Source organism: Hylobates moloch, unplaced genomic scaffold (genome assembly GCF_009828535.3).
Source record: "Hylobates moloch isolate HMO894 unplaced genomic scaffold, HMol_V3 SCAFFOLD_5, whole genome shotgun sequence".
NCBI classification, from domain to species: Eukaryota; Metazoa; Chordata; class Mammalia; order Primates; family Hylobatidae; genus Hylobates; species Hylobates moloch.
In genome coordinates this window covers 5,738,559-5,754,075 of record NW_026652280.1, presented here as the reverse complement: position 1 = coordinate 5,754,075, position 15,517 = coordinate 5,738,559, and the positions used below count along the sequence as shown (strand labels likewise).

Here is a 15,517-nt window from a genome sequence, read left to right as displayed (position 1 = left end):
ATCCTTTCACCCAAGAATCCCACTTACAAAGATCTACCATAAGGAGGTAATTGCAGGTGGAAACCTAAAAACATGGAAGGAAAGAGGATTCCGTATATTAGGATCCCTCTATACGATAAGGAGGCAGCCTGGAAACAGGAGTTACTGAAATTCAGGACTGGTCCCTCAACACCTAGTTTAGTGGAGAAAAAGGGAGATTACAGAGCAGCATGCAGAGCACATTTCCATGGATGTAAAGCACATCCACGAGCAACGTGTTGTAGTAGCGAGTGTGCAAACTGCTCAAGCTGGCCACCTTCGGGGAGCAGAGCTCCAGGTAGCTTTGAGTTTCTTCTTTGCAGTCTTCCACACTGTCCACTTCCTTAACATGATCATGTATTATTTTCCCCTTACACAATAAAGTCGTACGTTTAAAACCTCCCGAAATGGGATGATTTCCAATCATGCAAAGCACACATTCCTGAACAATTATATTTCAAGTGAATATTTGTATTTTGAGTCATTTTGTTTACTAGTTAACACTATAATTCCTGAGACATGTTCCTCCTAAATGGACCTTCCACATAAAAACAATTTATTTTAAAATTTTAATTCAATCAAAATATAGTCACTTAAATGCCTTCTCTTTACATATTTTTTCCAGTGTTCTCACACATATCATTTCTCCCAATGCAGATGCCAGTGACAGAATAGTCCCCACTTCAGAACAAGGAAAGTGACTGAAAGAAATACCTGACTTGCCCAAGGTCACCTCCATGATAGGTCTAAGACCAGGTCTAGTTTTCCTAACCCCAGCCCAATGCTTTCCCATGAATGCCCAGCGGGACAGGGTTGTTCAGACTCCACTCAACTACAAAGGCACTTATCAGCCATCTTCACCAGGAGGACTTTTCAGAATACCAGACATTCACATTCAGTAGAATTGTGCATGTTATTTATTCCTTGATTGACCAAAGCTGGCTTGCATGTGTTTTCCCTTCCTTATTTACAATTTTCATCAACCTTTAAGATAATCAAAAAGCAAAAGTTAATTTGCTGTTTCTTTACTGTTTTCTTTACTGTTTCAAAACAAAGTTGCCTCTTGGAATGTCTTTTCAAAAGTAGCAACAGGTTACCAAAAAATATAGAGATATATGTAGAAATATATAAAAGACTCACGGGTTCACATTCCCCAGGTGGCCTTCTAAGATGTGGTTTTGCTACCACTTTACCCAAGATGCCTAAGCCACCAACACTACCAACAATAACTTTATATTTCCCTTCTACAGACTCTGTAATTTCTAAGGGTTATTTACCTGACGGTATATATTAAATAATAATAATGTTCCCATTTTACATGCATCAAAGGCATATTTGCCAATTGCAGCCTTTTAGTAGCATGAGATTCAGAATACTACCAAATTTTCTTGCAAAAAGCAAAGGCATTTAGTATTTTAGCCCTAAATATGGTAGCTTTAACAAGGGTAAAGATACGTGTTCTATGTTTTTCAAAATTAAGGGCAATGAATTTCAACACCCATACTCTCTTCCTCGATCCCCAAGCCTTGGAACCACTGGTCTACGCAACACAGGCAGCCATGTTCAACAGAAAATAACAAAGAGCAAGTCCCTACAACAAAACCGGCTAGAAAGGACACTCTTAAGACTCCAAAAATCAAAGTGAGTCAGGAGCCAATAGCTTCTATGAGGCAGAATGCTGTAAAGAACATTTAAGGCTCAGGTCCAAGACCATCAGAATCCCAGGAACACTAGAAAATGTTCTACAGAAACAAGTTTCCATTTTTATGATGTAAAGGGAGAGGAGACAACTTCACAAAAAGACATTCTGCTTTATAAAATTTTCCAGGACAATAACTATTTCACAAATCAAACACCCACTAACTTGAACCAAAAGCAACAGCTAATGGAACTGTTGTTAATTACAGGATATCTTTCTCTCTCCCTTCCACACCTCTTTTAAAAACTGAATAGATGCTGCTGCCCAAATCACAGAAAGGGAAATGCAAACATTTCTCCCCCTGGCCCTAAATGCCTAAGTTTTCATTTCAAAGAACTGTCCCTTAAAGTTCTATGATCAAGCAAAGACTCAATTTCACAAGTATAAACTCAAAAACTAGAACTCAGGATTGAAAAAAAAAATCTAGTTCAAAATATGTAGTCAATAAAGCTTAAAATCTTTTAAGTTTCAGACAGTAACTAAGCACCTGCTGCTATGTAGACTGCCATTAATAATAAGCCAGTCTTCCCTCTTAGGTTTCTACCCCTCCTCCTAAACGACAAAAACAGCTTTAGAGGCCATTAGTTCAGGAGGTCGGAGCACACGCTGCACCTGTGAGCTTCAACCTGTGTTCTTGGCTCGTACCTGCCAGCAGAGCAGGATCCCTCCACCATCTCACCACACACCTTCTCAACATGAACACGCACATAAATCTAGGACATTCTGAAGAAGGGGAAATACTCAGCCATGAGAAATCTTGTCCATACGGATGGGGGATCTCACAGTAAACAAAGGTCTAGCCCATAATGACTGAAAGTTCATTTGAGAGTTAGAAGGGGAAGATAAATCTTTCATATTTAGGTAACTTAGGTGAGATAAAATATTTTTTAGTTAACACACAAAGGCTTCATGAAATTCTGGAGCCTTTCAACAATAGAAGACAGGAAAGAGGACCGGGCAAGTGGGGAAGAGAGAGAGACATTCTGCACTCATTCCTGTTTTAAAAGTAGGTTTGAGACAAACAGACTAGCCTCATAAAAAACTACCTGGCAGGGCAGTGTGCTGAAGAGCTCTGAGCGAGCGAGCTTATTTGAGATGTAACCCCAGGAGCACAGGAAGTCACCTGCAAGGAATCCTGGCTAGAATCTCAGATAGAACCCAGAGAGAGGCTCCCAAAGGCTTTACCGGAGGCTGGGAAGCCAATGACCAGGACATGCAATAAGCGAGAGATGGTCACAGAAAGTCAAAGCAAATAATAAAGACGGCAAATGGAAAAACACGTCCATAAAAGGTCGAATCGGGAGGCACCCAGAGGGCAGACACAATCCAGTGAAAGGCTAAGTGGCCTTGCTTGTTCCCAGAACCACATGTTGGCAGACAGTGGAGGCAGAAACGCATGCAGTTCTCCCGATGCCTGAAGATCCCTCCAACCCCTTAAAGTCAACAGGACCAAAACCAAACTCCTTGTGTTTCTCCCAGACCTCAGCCTCCTCACTCACACCATCCTCCTAGCGTTCCCGGGGTCAGCCACCCTCTTGCTCATTTTATTTGAGATGCATTCTCCACAAAAACTTTGAGTGAGAAAAAATAAAGAAATTTGTTTTCAGCTAATTTACCCACTCAAGAGCTTGCTCTCATCTCTCAGTTTTTCTCGGAAAATTTTTGCACAATCCCTCCTTTCCTGACTCACAGGAATGAAATGTGAAAGTAAATAGTTTTCAGTACATTTTAACAATAATCTTCACTTCCTTATTATCGTCTCTGAAAATCTACCCCTAAAGTCATGCACAGTAACCTTAGTAATTCTCGAGTTGGAGAGATTATGTGCCCTAGGGGACCTCTGGCAATATCTGGAGACATTTTGGGTTGCTATAAATAGGGGAGGTAGGGCTGGGAGCAGTGGCTCACGCCTGTAATCCCAGCACTTTGGGAGGCCAAGGTGGGTGGATCACCTGAGGTCAGCAGTTCAAGACCAACTTGGCCAACACGGTGAAACCCTGTCTCTACTAAAAATACAAAAATTAGCTGGGCGTGGTGGTGTACACCTGTAATCCCAGCTACTTGGGAGGCTGAGGCAGGAGAATTGGTTGAATTCAGGAGGCAGAGGTTGCAGTGAGTCGAGATCACACCATTGCACTCCAGCCTGGGCCACAAGAGCAAAACTCTGTCTCAAAAAAAAAAAAAAAAAAACAGGGGAGGTGGTGGTACAGGTCATCTAGTGGGTAGAACTCAGGGAGGTGGCTCAACATCCTACAATGCCCAGGACAGACGCCACAACAAAGATCGGCTGGCCCAAAATGTCAACAGTGTCAGGGTTGAAAAAACTCGCTTTAGGAGAAAACCAAAGAAAAGAAGAAAATGCTTCATAATATAAAATATCCTAATATTCTCTTATGCTGCTTTTTTTTATAAACACAAATAGACAAAGCACACACTGTATCTTAAAATTCCACATTTAGAGTTAATGAGAATTGATGTTATATGACAAGATCTGCAGCCGGGCAGGAGAGAGAGGGCAGGTCAGCTCTGATTCCCTAATATAAACCCCTCCTTACTAAATGGTAACACGACTTTATCTTCGGACACTGCTCCAGAGTGAAATACCTTACCAATAAACATCAATTCCAGCCTTATGATTTAATTTTATTTATTCATTTAGAGACAGAGTCTCACTCTGTCCCCCAGGCTGGAGTAAAGTGGTGTGATTTCCGCTCACTGCAACCTCTGCCTCCCAGGTTCAAGGGATTCTCCTGTCTCAGCTTCCCAAGTAGCTGGGACTAAAGGCGTGTGCCGCCAGGCATGGCTAATTTTGGTATTTTGGTTAGAGATGGGGTTTCGCCATGTTGGTCAAGCTGGTCTCGAACTCCTAGACTCAAGTGATCCACCTGCCTCAGCCTCCCAAAGTGCTGGGATTACATATGTTAGCCACCATGCTTGGCCCAGCCTCATTTTTTAAAACAGGCCTTTTGATTTTAACATTTTCTGCAAAACCAAAGTTCTCTGATGTAAACTGTGATCCGGCTCAGACCAGGCATCTATTTTTGTCTCCCTGCTCCCCGACTATGTAAAAAATTCCCATCACTAAACCTCCTCATTATTGGGAGAGGGGCGTGAGCATGCGTTAAGATTTATGATTGAGACTCCCCAAAAGTGGTAAAACACTTCCAGAGGATCTAAGACAATCACCAAAAGCGCCCCTTAGCGTGTGCGGCAAAAATTATAATCGAATGCAAAGAATCTTATCAAAGGAATGTCTTCAAGTTAACCAACGTTTCCTATTACACCTTCCAAAGCTGTTAGGGGCGAGTCCCACAGCAAAACGTCCGCTGCTCTGTCTGGCCTCTTTCTGTATTCTTGCTCGAGCCACACACCGCGGTCTCAGGAGTCAAGCACGGCACCTGGTTGCCAAGGCGTGACTGGAAAAGGTTAATTAACACCGGGCCTCTGCCAGGTGAACACGAACGCGAGTGGGTTCGGCCGCAAGGTCGGCCAGTGGATGCCACGGGAAGCGCAGGCCCGGACCACACCTGACCTCCGCACTCGGGGTCCCTCCGGCGGGATCCGCGGCTCTCGGGGTGGGTGGTCTCCAGCCGGCCACTCCGGGGATGCCGCGGGTCCTGGAAGGACACCCTTCTATTCACACTCAAGGGAGAAAGGGATCATTTAAATCCCCCGCATAGCCGCGCGCTCTCCCCGGAAGGCTGCTCCAGCACCGCCGCAGGGCCCGACTGCCAGTTCCTGCCTAGTGCGCCCCCGGCCCACGTAGCGAGGATGCCGCCGCGCCCGGGCGCTCCCAGGGGTGCACGCGCAGGTGTGCAGATTCGGGGAGCGCCCCCAGGTGTACACGCGCAGGTGTGCGGACTCAGGGAGCGCTCCCAGGTATGCACGCGCAGGTGAGCACGCGCAGGTGTGCGGACTCGAGGAGAGCTCCCAGGTGTACACTAACAGGTGTGCGGACTCGGGGAACGCTCCCAGGTGTGCGCGCGCAGGTGTGCGGACTTTGGGCGGTGGGGGGGCGCCCAGGCGTGCACGCGCAGGTGTGCGGACTCGGAAGCGCGCCCAGGCGTACACGCGCAAGTGAGCGAACTCGGTGGGGGCGCGCCCAGGCGTATGTATGCGGACTCGGGGCCGCGAAAGACAGGTCATGCCAGTGAACCCCCAAACCCGGCCCACGCTCCCTGCGCCCCAAGCCGCTCATCCCCAACTCACCTCTTCCAGAAATTTGGTCAAATCGTACACCTTGTGGTGCAGGATCAGCCAGGTGCTCTTGCTGTGGTTGTGCTTCTGAATCTCCTCTAGGGTGTAGTACTTCACGGCCTCGTCCGACTGCTCTGCCATCTCGGTTCGCCGCGAGCCAGGCCCAGCACACACAGCCCCGTCGGGTGGAGCAGAGCGCGCGACTCAGTCAGCTCCACCCGGGACATTCCCCACTCCGGACACCCCACTGGGGGCTGGGCGCCGGCTCAGGGGCGGGGCGCAGTAGAAAGACCTCCGACGGTTGGCCATCATCCTTGTCACTCAAAAGTCCCCGCCTTCGGTCGACCCCCACCGCCTGCCCAAGCGTGGTCCCGCCCAGTGTGCGGGTGTTAATTGGCTGTTGGAGGTGCCCTTCACAATCTCTCGGCTGCGGCACCGCGTGGAGGGCTGGACAGGACGCCACGGAGTCTGCGCAGAAGGGCGGGACGCACTGTGGCTAGGGCGGAGGTGGGAGGTCGGGGGCGTCCCTGTGGGCTAAGCGTGCAAGAGAGCGAGGTGCACCAACGGGCGTGGATGGCCTGTGCAGAGTCCAGTCTTGTGAGGGCGGCGACCTAGGCAGCGAATCGCGGGAGTTTTCTATTGGCAGCAGTCCGAGTCCCAGACGTTAATTTGTAACAAAAGTAGCGATGGCCAAGTCCATAAAGGGGGCATCTCGGGAAGCCCTTCGCATGCATCTAAGAGATGAAAGCCCCGTGCGCGCTAGAAAATGGTTTTGCAACTCAGTTCGGGAAGCAAATGCGCTGCCCCCACAAAAAATAAAGTTGGCGAACTGTGCGTGACCCCGCTGGGGTTTTGGAATGCCTCGTCCTCACAGGAAAAAAAATCCAGGGAAATCATCTTTTCCTTAAAAAGCAAAAGTGTCCAAATTATTTCTGTGACGGAAGTAGTTTGTCTGCGGTTGGCCAGTGACATGGCAAGGCCTTGTTTGTGCATTTAAGGTAAATCAGATTCTCTTCTAGGAGTCTGGAAGAGAACCTCCCCAAAGGGCACCCTCTTTCCCTTCTGACACAGGGGAAATACCACATACGAAGAGCTACAAATGTTTGAAGGAGAAAAAAAAGTGAAAAATTCCAGCATGTTAAAATTTGATATTTTATTTAGGCCCTTTTCAGCAATGGTAGTTAATTCCGAAAAGAATCACACGAGAGGTTTCACATGTGGGGTCATCCATCCTTCCAGGGACGCAGAAGGTTCCTACACATACTAGGTGTCTGACGAATGGGAGCTCCCTTCCCCCTGCTTACTTCCTCCATAGGAATGCATGCCTATCCAGAAAAACACAAAACACACGCACGTCAGGCCTCTGAGTCCAAGCCTGCACATATACATCCAGATGGCCTGAAGCAACTGAAGAATCACGAAGGAAGTGAAAATGGCTGGTTCCTGCCTTAACTGATAAGACAATCACCTGTCCTCCTGCTCTGTGCTCTGTGAGAAAAATCCACCTACGACCTGGGGTCCTCAGACCAACCAGCCCCAGGAACATCTCACCAATTTTAAATTGGGTAAGCAGCTTCTTTTTACGCTCTTCTCCAACCTCTCTCACTATCCCTCAACCTCTTTCTCCTTTCAATTTTGGTGCCACCCTTCAATCTATCCCTTTCCTTAATTTCAGTTCCTTTCCTTTTCTGGCAGAGACAGAGGAGATGTGTTTTATCCGTGAACCCAAAACTCAGGCACTGGTCACGGACTCGAGAAGACAGTCTTCCCTTGGTGTTTAATCACTGCAGGGATGCCTGCGTGATTATTCACCCACATTTCAGAGGTGTCTGATCACCACAGGGACACCTGCCTTGATCCTTCACCTTGGTGGCGAGTACCGACCCCTGCCCCCCGCCCCCCTGGTGTCTCTACCCTCCCTCTTCTCTGGGTTTGCCTCCTTCACTATGGGCAACCTTCCAGCCTCCATTCCTCCTTTTTCTCCCTTAGCCTGTGTTCTCAAGAACTTAAAACCTCTTCAACTCTCGTCTCACCTAAAACCTAAACACCGTGTTTTCTTCTGCAATACCGCCTGACCCCAGTACTAACTTGACAGTGGTTCCAAATAGCCAGAAAACGGCACTTTCAATTTCTCCACCGTACAAGATCTAGATAATTCTTGTCATAAAATGGGCAAATGGTCTGAGGTGCCTGACATCCAGGCATTCTTTTACACATCAGTCCGGCCCTAGTCTCTGCTCCCAATGCGACTCATCCCAAATCTTTCTTCTTTCTCTCCTGTCTGTTCCTTCGGTCTCCACCCCAAGCTCTGAGCATTTTGAATCCTCCTTTTCTATGTACCCATCTGACCTCTCCCCTCCTCCCCAGGCTGAGCCACGTCCTGATTCTTCCTCAGCCTCCACTCCCCCACCTTATAATCCTTCCATCAACCTCCCCTCCTCATACCTGGTCCAGCTTACAGTTTCCTTCCGTGACTAGCCCTCCCCCACCTGCCCAACAATTTCCTCTTAAAGAGGTGGCTGGAGCTAAAAGCATAGTCAAGGTTAATGCTCCTTTTTTCTTTTTCCGACCTCTTCCAAAACAGGCTCTTTTTCATCAAATATAAAACCCCAGCCCAGTTCATGGCCCGTTTGGCAACAACCCTTAAACGCCTTACCGCCCTAGACCCAGAGGGGCCAGAAGGCCGTCTTATTCTCAATATGCATTTTATTACCCAACCCACTCCCAACATTAGAAAAAGCTCCAAAAATTAGATTCCAGCCCTCAAACCCCACAACAGGACTTAATTAACCTTGCCTTCAAGGTGTACAATAATAGAGAAGAGTGGCAATTACTTGCCTCTGCTGTGAGAGAAACCTCAGCCACATCTCCAGCACACAAGAATTTCAAAACGCTTAAACCGCAGTGGCCAGACGTTCCTGCAAGACCTCCTCCCCCAGGATCTTGCTTCAAGTACTGAAAATCTGGCCACTGGGCCAAGGTATGCCTGCAGCCTGGGATTCCTCCTAAGCAATGTCCCATCTGTGCAGGACGCCACTGGAAATTGGACTGTCCAACTCGCCTGGCAGCCATTCCTAGAGTCCCTGGAACTCTGGCGCAAGGCTCACTGACTGACTCCTTCCCAGATCTTCTCAGCTTAGTGGCTGAAGACTGACACCCGATCGCGTTGGAAGCCTCCTGGAGCATGACAGATGCTTTAGGTAACTCTTACAGTGGAGGGTAAGTCCGTCCCCTTCTTAATATGGAGGCTACCCACTCCACATTACCTTCTTTTCAAGGGCCTCTTTCCCTTGCCTCCATAACAGTTGTGGGTATTGACGGCCAGGCTTCTAAACCTCTTAAAACTCCCCAATTCTGGTGCCAACTGGGACAGTATTCTTTTATGCACTCCTTTTTAGTTATCCCTGCCTGCCCAGTTACCTTATTAGGTCGAGGCATTTTAACTAAATTATCTGCTTCCCTGACTATTCCTAGGCTACAGCCACACCTCATTGTCACCCTTTTCCCCAGTTCAAAGCCTCCTTCACATCGTCTCCTTGTATTTCCTCACCTTAATCCACAAGTATGAGACACCTCTACTCCCTCCTTGGCAACTGATCATGCACTCCTTACCATCCCATTAAAACCTAATCACCCTTACCCTGCTCAACACCAATATCCCATCCCACAGCACGCTTTAAAAGAATTAAAGCCTGTTATCACTCACTTGTTACAGCATGGCCTTATAAGGCCTATAAACTCTCCTTACAATTCCCCCATTTTACCCCTCCATAACCCATTATTCTGTTCTGGATCTCAAACATGCTTTCCTTACTATTCCTTTGCACCTTTCATCCCAGCCTCTCTTCGCTTTCACTTAGACTGACCCTGACACCCATCAGCCTGAGCAACTTACCTGGGCTGTACTGGTGCAAGGCTTCAGGGACAGCCTCCATTACTTCAGTCAAGCCCAAATTTCTTCCTCATCCATTACCTATCTCGGCATAATTCTTCATAAAAATGCATGTGCTCTCCCTGCCAATTGTGTTCAGCTAATCTCCCAAACCCCAACCCCTTCTACAAAACAACTCCTTTCCTTCCTAGGCATGGTTAGGTACTTTCGCCTTTAGATACCTGGTTTTGCCATCCTAACTAAATCATTCATTCTCCCCATTTCCCCATATTACCTCTTTCCTGTTCCCCACCCAGACCACACTTGGTTTATTGATGATAGTTCTTCCAGGCCCAATCGCCAATCACTGGCAAAGGCAGGCTATTCTATAGTGTCTTCCACATCTATCACTGAGGCTACCACTCTGCCCCCCTCTACTACCTCTCAGCAAGCCAAACTCATTGTCTTAACCCGGGCCCTCACTCTTGCAAAGGGACTACGTGTCAATATTTATACTGACTCTAAATATGCCTTCCATATCCCGCACCACCATGCTGTTATATGGGCTGAAAGAGGTTTCCTCACTACACAAGGGTCCTCCATCATTAATGCCTCTTTAATAAAAACTCTTCTCTAGGCCACTTTACTTCCAAAGGAAGCTGGAGTCATTCACTGCAAGGGCCATCAAAAGGCATCAGATCCCGTCGCTCAGGGCAATGCTTATGCTGATAAGGTAGCTAAAGCAGCAGCTAGCATTCCTACTTCTGTCCCTCACGGCCAGTTTTTCTCCTTCTCATCAGTCACTCCTACTTACCCTCCCACTGAAGTTTCCACCTATCAGTCCCTCCCCACTCAAGGTAAATGGTTCTTAGACCAAGGAAAATATCTCCTTCCAGCCTCACAGACCCATTCTATTCTGTCGTCACTTCATAACCTCTTCCACGTAGGTTACAAGCTGCTAGCCCACCTCTTAGAACCTCTCATTTCCTTTCCATCGTGGAAATCTATTCTCAAGGAAACCGCTTCTCAGTGTTCCATCTGCTATTCTCCTCAGGGATTGTTGAGGCCCCCTCCCCTACACATCAAGCTCGGGGATTTGCCCCTGCCCAGGACTGGCAAATTGACTTTACTCATATGCCCCACGTCAGGAAACTAACATACCTCTTGGTCTGGGAAGACACTTTCACCGGATAGGTAGAGGGCTTTCCCACAGGGTCTGAGAAGGCCACCTGGTCATTTCTTCCCTTCTGTCAGACAGAATTCCTTGGTTTGGACTTCCCACCTCTGTACAGTCTGATAGTGGACCGGCCTTTATTAGTCAAATCACCCAAGCAGTTTCTCAGGCTCTTGGTATTCAGTGGAAACTTCATACCCCTTACCGTCCTCAATCTTCAGGAAAGGTAGAATGGACTAATGGTCTTTTAAAGACACAGCTCACTAAACTCAGCCTCCAACTTAAAAAGGACTAGACAGTACTTTTACCTCTTGCCCTTCTCAGAATTAGAGCCTGTCCTCGAGATGCTACAGAGTACAGTCCATTTGAACTTTTATATGGATGCCCTTTCCTGCTCAGCCCCAACCTCGTCCCAGACACCAGCCCTCTAGGTGACTATCTTCCAGTCCTCCAGCAGGCTAGACAGGAAATTTGCCAGGCTGCTAATCTTCTCTTGCCTATTCCAGATTCCCAGCCTTATAAAGACACCCTAGCTGGACGATCAGTTCTTGTTAAGAATCTGACCCCTCAAACTCTACAACCTCGATGGACCGGACCCTACTTAGTCATCTATAATACCCCAACTGCCGTCCTCCTGCAGGACCCTCCCCATTGGGTTCACCGTTCCAGAATAAAGCCGTGTCCATTGGACAGCCAGCTTGATCTCTCCTCTTCCTCCTAGAAGTCGCGCGTACTCACCCTTTCTTCCCTTAAATTCACCCACATTTCTGAAGAACAGTAGTAACCCTTATGAGCCGAATACATCCTTTCATTTTGTTAGGTCTATCCTTCCTTACCAGACTCTCTGCTTTACGCAGTCACCCCACTACTTAGACTGCATCCCAAAAACTTTTCATCCCTGCTATCTTCTGTCTAGTCATACTCCTATTCTTCGTTTTCACCTATCCATAAATGCCCTGCCCTTGTCTACACTGCCGGCTTATACTTTTCCTCCAAACCATCATAGCTGGTCCTGGTCTTATCCCCTAACTACCACTCTTAACTGCCTCTTGGAATGGATAAATGACCTTTGCTGGAAAAGCACACTCCAATTCTTTCACCCACTTTACATTTCCAGTTTTGCCTTACACAAGGTCTCTTCTTCCTTTGTGGCTCCTCCACCTACATGTGTCTACCTGTTAATTAGACAGGCACATGTACACTAGTTTTCCTTACCCCCAAACATCAATTTGCAAATAAGACCAAACAGCTTCCTGTTCCCCTCATGACACCAACACTTCACTACTATTTTATTTTGTTTTTATTATTATTAATATAAGAAGACAGGAATAGGCCTTGACTTAACTCACTGCTGAAAAAGGAGGACTCTGTATTTTTAAACGAAGAGTGTTGTTTTTACCTAAATCAATCTGGCCTGGTATATGACAACATAAAAAAAAACCCAAGGATAGAGGCCAAAAACTCACCAGCCAAGCAAATAATCATGCTGAACCCCCTTAGGCACTCTCTAATTTGAAGTCCTGGGTCTTCCCAATTCTTAGCCCCTTAATACTTGTTTTTCTCCTTCTCTTTTTCAGACCGTATGTCTTCCGTTTAGTTTCTCAGTTCATACAAAACCGTATCCAGGCCATCACATCATCCTATATGACAAATGCTCCTTCTAACAACCCCAGAATATCACCCCTTACCACAAAATCTTCCTTCCTCTTAATCTCTCCCACTCTAGGTTCCCATGCTGCCCCTAATCCCGCCCGAAGCAGCCCTGGGAAACATCGCCCATTATCTCTCCATACCACCCCCCAAAATTTTCCCTGCCCCAACACTTCACCATTGTCTTGTTTTGTTTTTCTTATTAATATAAGACAGAAATGTCAGGACTCTGAGCCCAAGCCTGCACATGTACATCCAGATGGCATGAAGCTACTGAGGAATCACAAAAGAAGAGAAAATGGCTGGTTCCTGCCTTAACTGATGACATTACCTTGTGAAATTCCTTCTGGCTCAGAAGCTCCCTCACTGAGCACCTTGTGACCCCCGCCTCTGCCCTCAAGAGAACAAACCCCTTTGACTGTAATTTTCCACTACCTACCCAAATCCTATAAAACTTCCCCAGCCCTAACTCCCTTTGCGGACTCTCTTTTCGGACTCAGCCCACCTGCAATTAAAAAGCTTTACTGCTCACACAAAGCCTGTTGGTGGTCCCTTCACAAGGACACGCGTGAGAATGCACATACACATTTTTTAAGCATTCCAAAATGATCACTTTTTTTCATATCAAGCAAACGTTTCCAAGCGTAACATTTTGTTATTCAGAGATATTTCTAAGTACTAAGTAGTGTTGAGGGTAAATTATTTGTACTATTATATACTAATCAGTCGTGGTTCATATATAATATAGAAATATTTTATTTCACATTAGCCAACAAAAATATGTTGAAATGATTTCCAATCTTTAATTGTGAAATAATTATAGGTTCACAAGAAGTTGCAAATATAGTAGAGGTGCTGTGTACCCGTCATCCAGTTTCCCCCAATGGTTACATCTTTTTATAACTGTAGTACAATATAAAAACCAGGAAATTGGCATTGTATAATGTATGTGCCCACAGTAGGCCCCACTTTTCCTCAGGGAATAGTTCTAAGACTCCAGTCTGAACCCACCAATAGTACCAAACCTGATTGCCACTGTGAAAGTTGATCATATAAATTGGGTCATTCTTATCATGCTCAGTTAAAACAAAGTCGAGAGGCCAGGGGAGAAAAGCACTCAGGAAACACCATATATTACCCTAAGAATGTAATTGTCTGCAACCCCACCCACAGAAACTGGTTATTGTTAACTTAAAACTGGTTTTATCTAATAGCTATTAAAACAACCTGCTTCTACTATAAGACTTTTTACCCACCACCAACACTCACCAATCAGAACTTGCCAGGTCCCCAAAACTTTACAAATGCTAATGAACTTTCAGAACAATACAGGTAACTCCTTTTTATAAAACCTCAAACTTTCTCTTTGTTCATTGGACATACCAAAGACCACTCGTGTATGCTTGGACTTGCAGTTCTTGCTTCCCAAATAAAACGTTTTAGATTCACCTCTGTATTGTTCATTGGACATACCAAAGATCACTCGTGTATGCTTGGACTTGCAATTCTTGCTTCCCAAATAAAACGTTTTAGATTCACCTCTGTATTGTATTTGACTTGGACATACTTGGTATCAGAAGTGGGATTCCAAAGCTGACTCATCTTGGCTTTGAGGTTTGGATGAGGGAATTTTCCTCTTCATTTGGAGAAGACTGTCATCTTTCTTAGTAAATATGTACTTTATTTTCTATCAGTTCTTGCATTTACTTGGCCTTTGTTTATTAGCACTTGCATCTAATTGGCAAGTGCTAAATCACCTAGATAAATTTAGTTACAAATGGGCTCTCAAAGTTCAGAGGCATGGCAAAATTTTTTTTTAACTCCACCTGGTAACATGTTTAAACATTACAGAGGTCATTCAAACAGACTATTGTTCTTAAAACTAATCTGAAAGACCACAGCTATAAAATCATACACTGCAAATAAGACTTAGATTTCAATTGATACCTTGAGGCAAAAAAAAAAAAAAAAAAAATCAGCACTCAAAGATTGTCTAACTACAAAATACTGTCTCAAAGCTAGCTGGGAGGCTTTCCTCTCTGGATCTTCCCCTCCCCTTCTTACAGTTCCTCCTCTTCACCCTTTTGTAACCTAAACTTTCTTTTTCTAAAACACCTAAGCTATTCTGGCATATTAATTATTCTAAAACACTTGAAACCAGCAGATATAAAATAAAACTGTTTTGACTTTTGTGCTGTTTCTTAAAAGCTAAAGATTAAATTCTCATGTAAACACTATACTATAAAGAATGGCAGCATTTTTATCTTCAAGGACAAATAATTGAGAACAAGAAAACACTGTACAGACCTTGTTAGAGTAACTCTTATCTTCTACCCCTCCTCACGTAATTCAGACACATTTCCACAGTTATTCTTTGTCCAATCCACTATATTGGTAACTGCCTCAAACTGCTTTACTCAAAATTTGTTTCACAGCCTTTACAGGACTGCAAACAAGTTAAAAGCTTAGCCTTCTCCCATTTTGTCAGAAAATAATTCCAATTCAACTGCTTTTTAAGAAACCAGTATGTATGTTCTACTATCTCATGAATAAAATTCTAAAGTAAAATCTGTAAGATCTTTATTTATATGTATGTGTATGTGTTTAGATGTATTTATGCATATATACATGTATTGTGTGATGTGTTGCATCTACATGATAAAACCTGGTGTAGTCGGCCAGAAATCTCTTAAGGAATTCTATTTAGATAAAATATGCACTCATATAAAATATGCAACAACCCCAAATATTTTTGCTTTGCCTTACTTAAACAAATCCTTGATAAATTAATTGGTTTTTAAATTGTTGATAAAATAAAATTAGAAAAGTCTTCAAAATTTTCAACATTTTTGGCTGGGTTTACTGGTCAGTTTTATATTTGCCTCTGCTAGAGTTCTTAAGGTTATAA

The 15,517-nt window shown here is 45.2% G+C and overlaps 1 protein-coding gene across 2 annotated transcripts in view; it reads right to left on the bottom strand.

Moving 5' to 3' along the window:
• LOC116468468 (cytochrome b5) overlaps positions 1-6,165 on the bottom strand; it is a 38,885-nt gene extending 32,720 nt beyond the window's left edge. The window contains exon 1 of one of the 2 annotated variants that reach the window (XR_004248063.1): positions 5,927-6,165. Coding sequence is in view for 1 of the 2 variants with exons in the window: in XM_032152061.2 (XP_032007952.1) it covers positions 5,927-6,055 (129 nt within the window). In the remaining variant the exon portion in view is untranslated. The remainder of the gene's footprint in view (positions 1-5,926) is intronic. The other variant, XM_032152061.2, reaches the window with a different exon arrangement.
• Between the last annotated feature and the right edge of the window lie 9,352 nt (positions 6,166-15,517).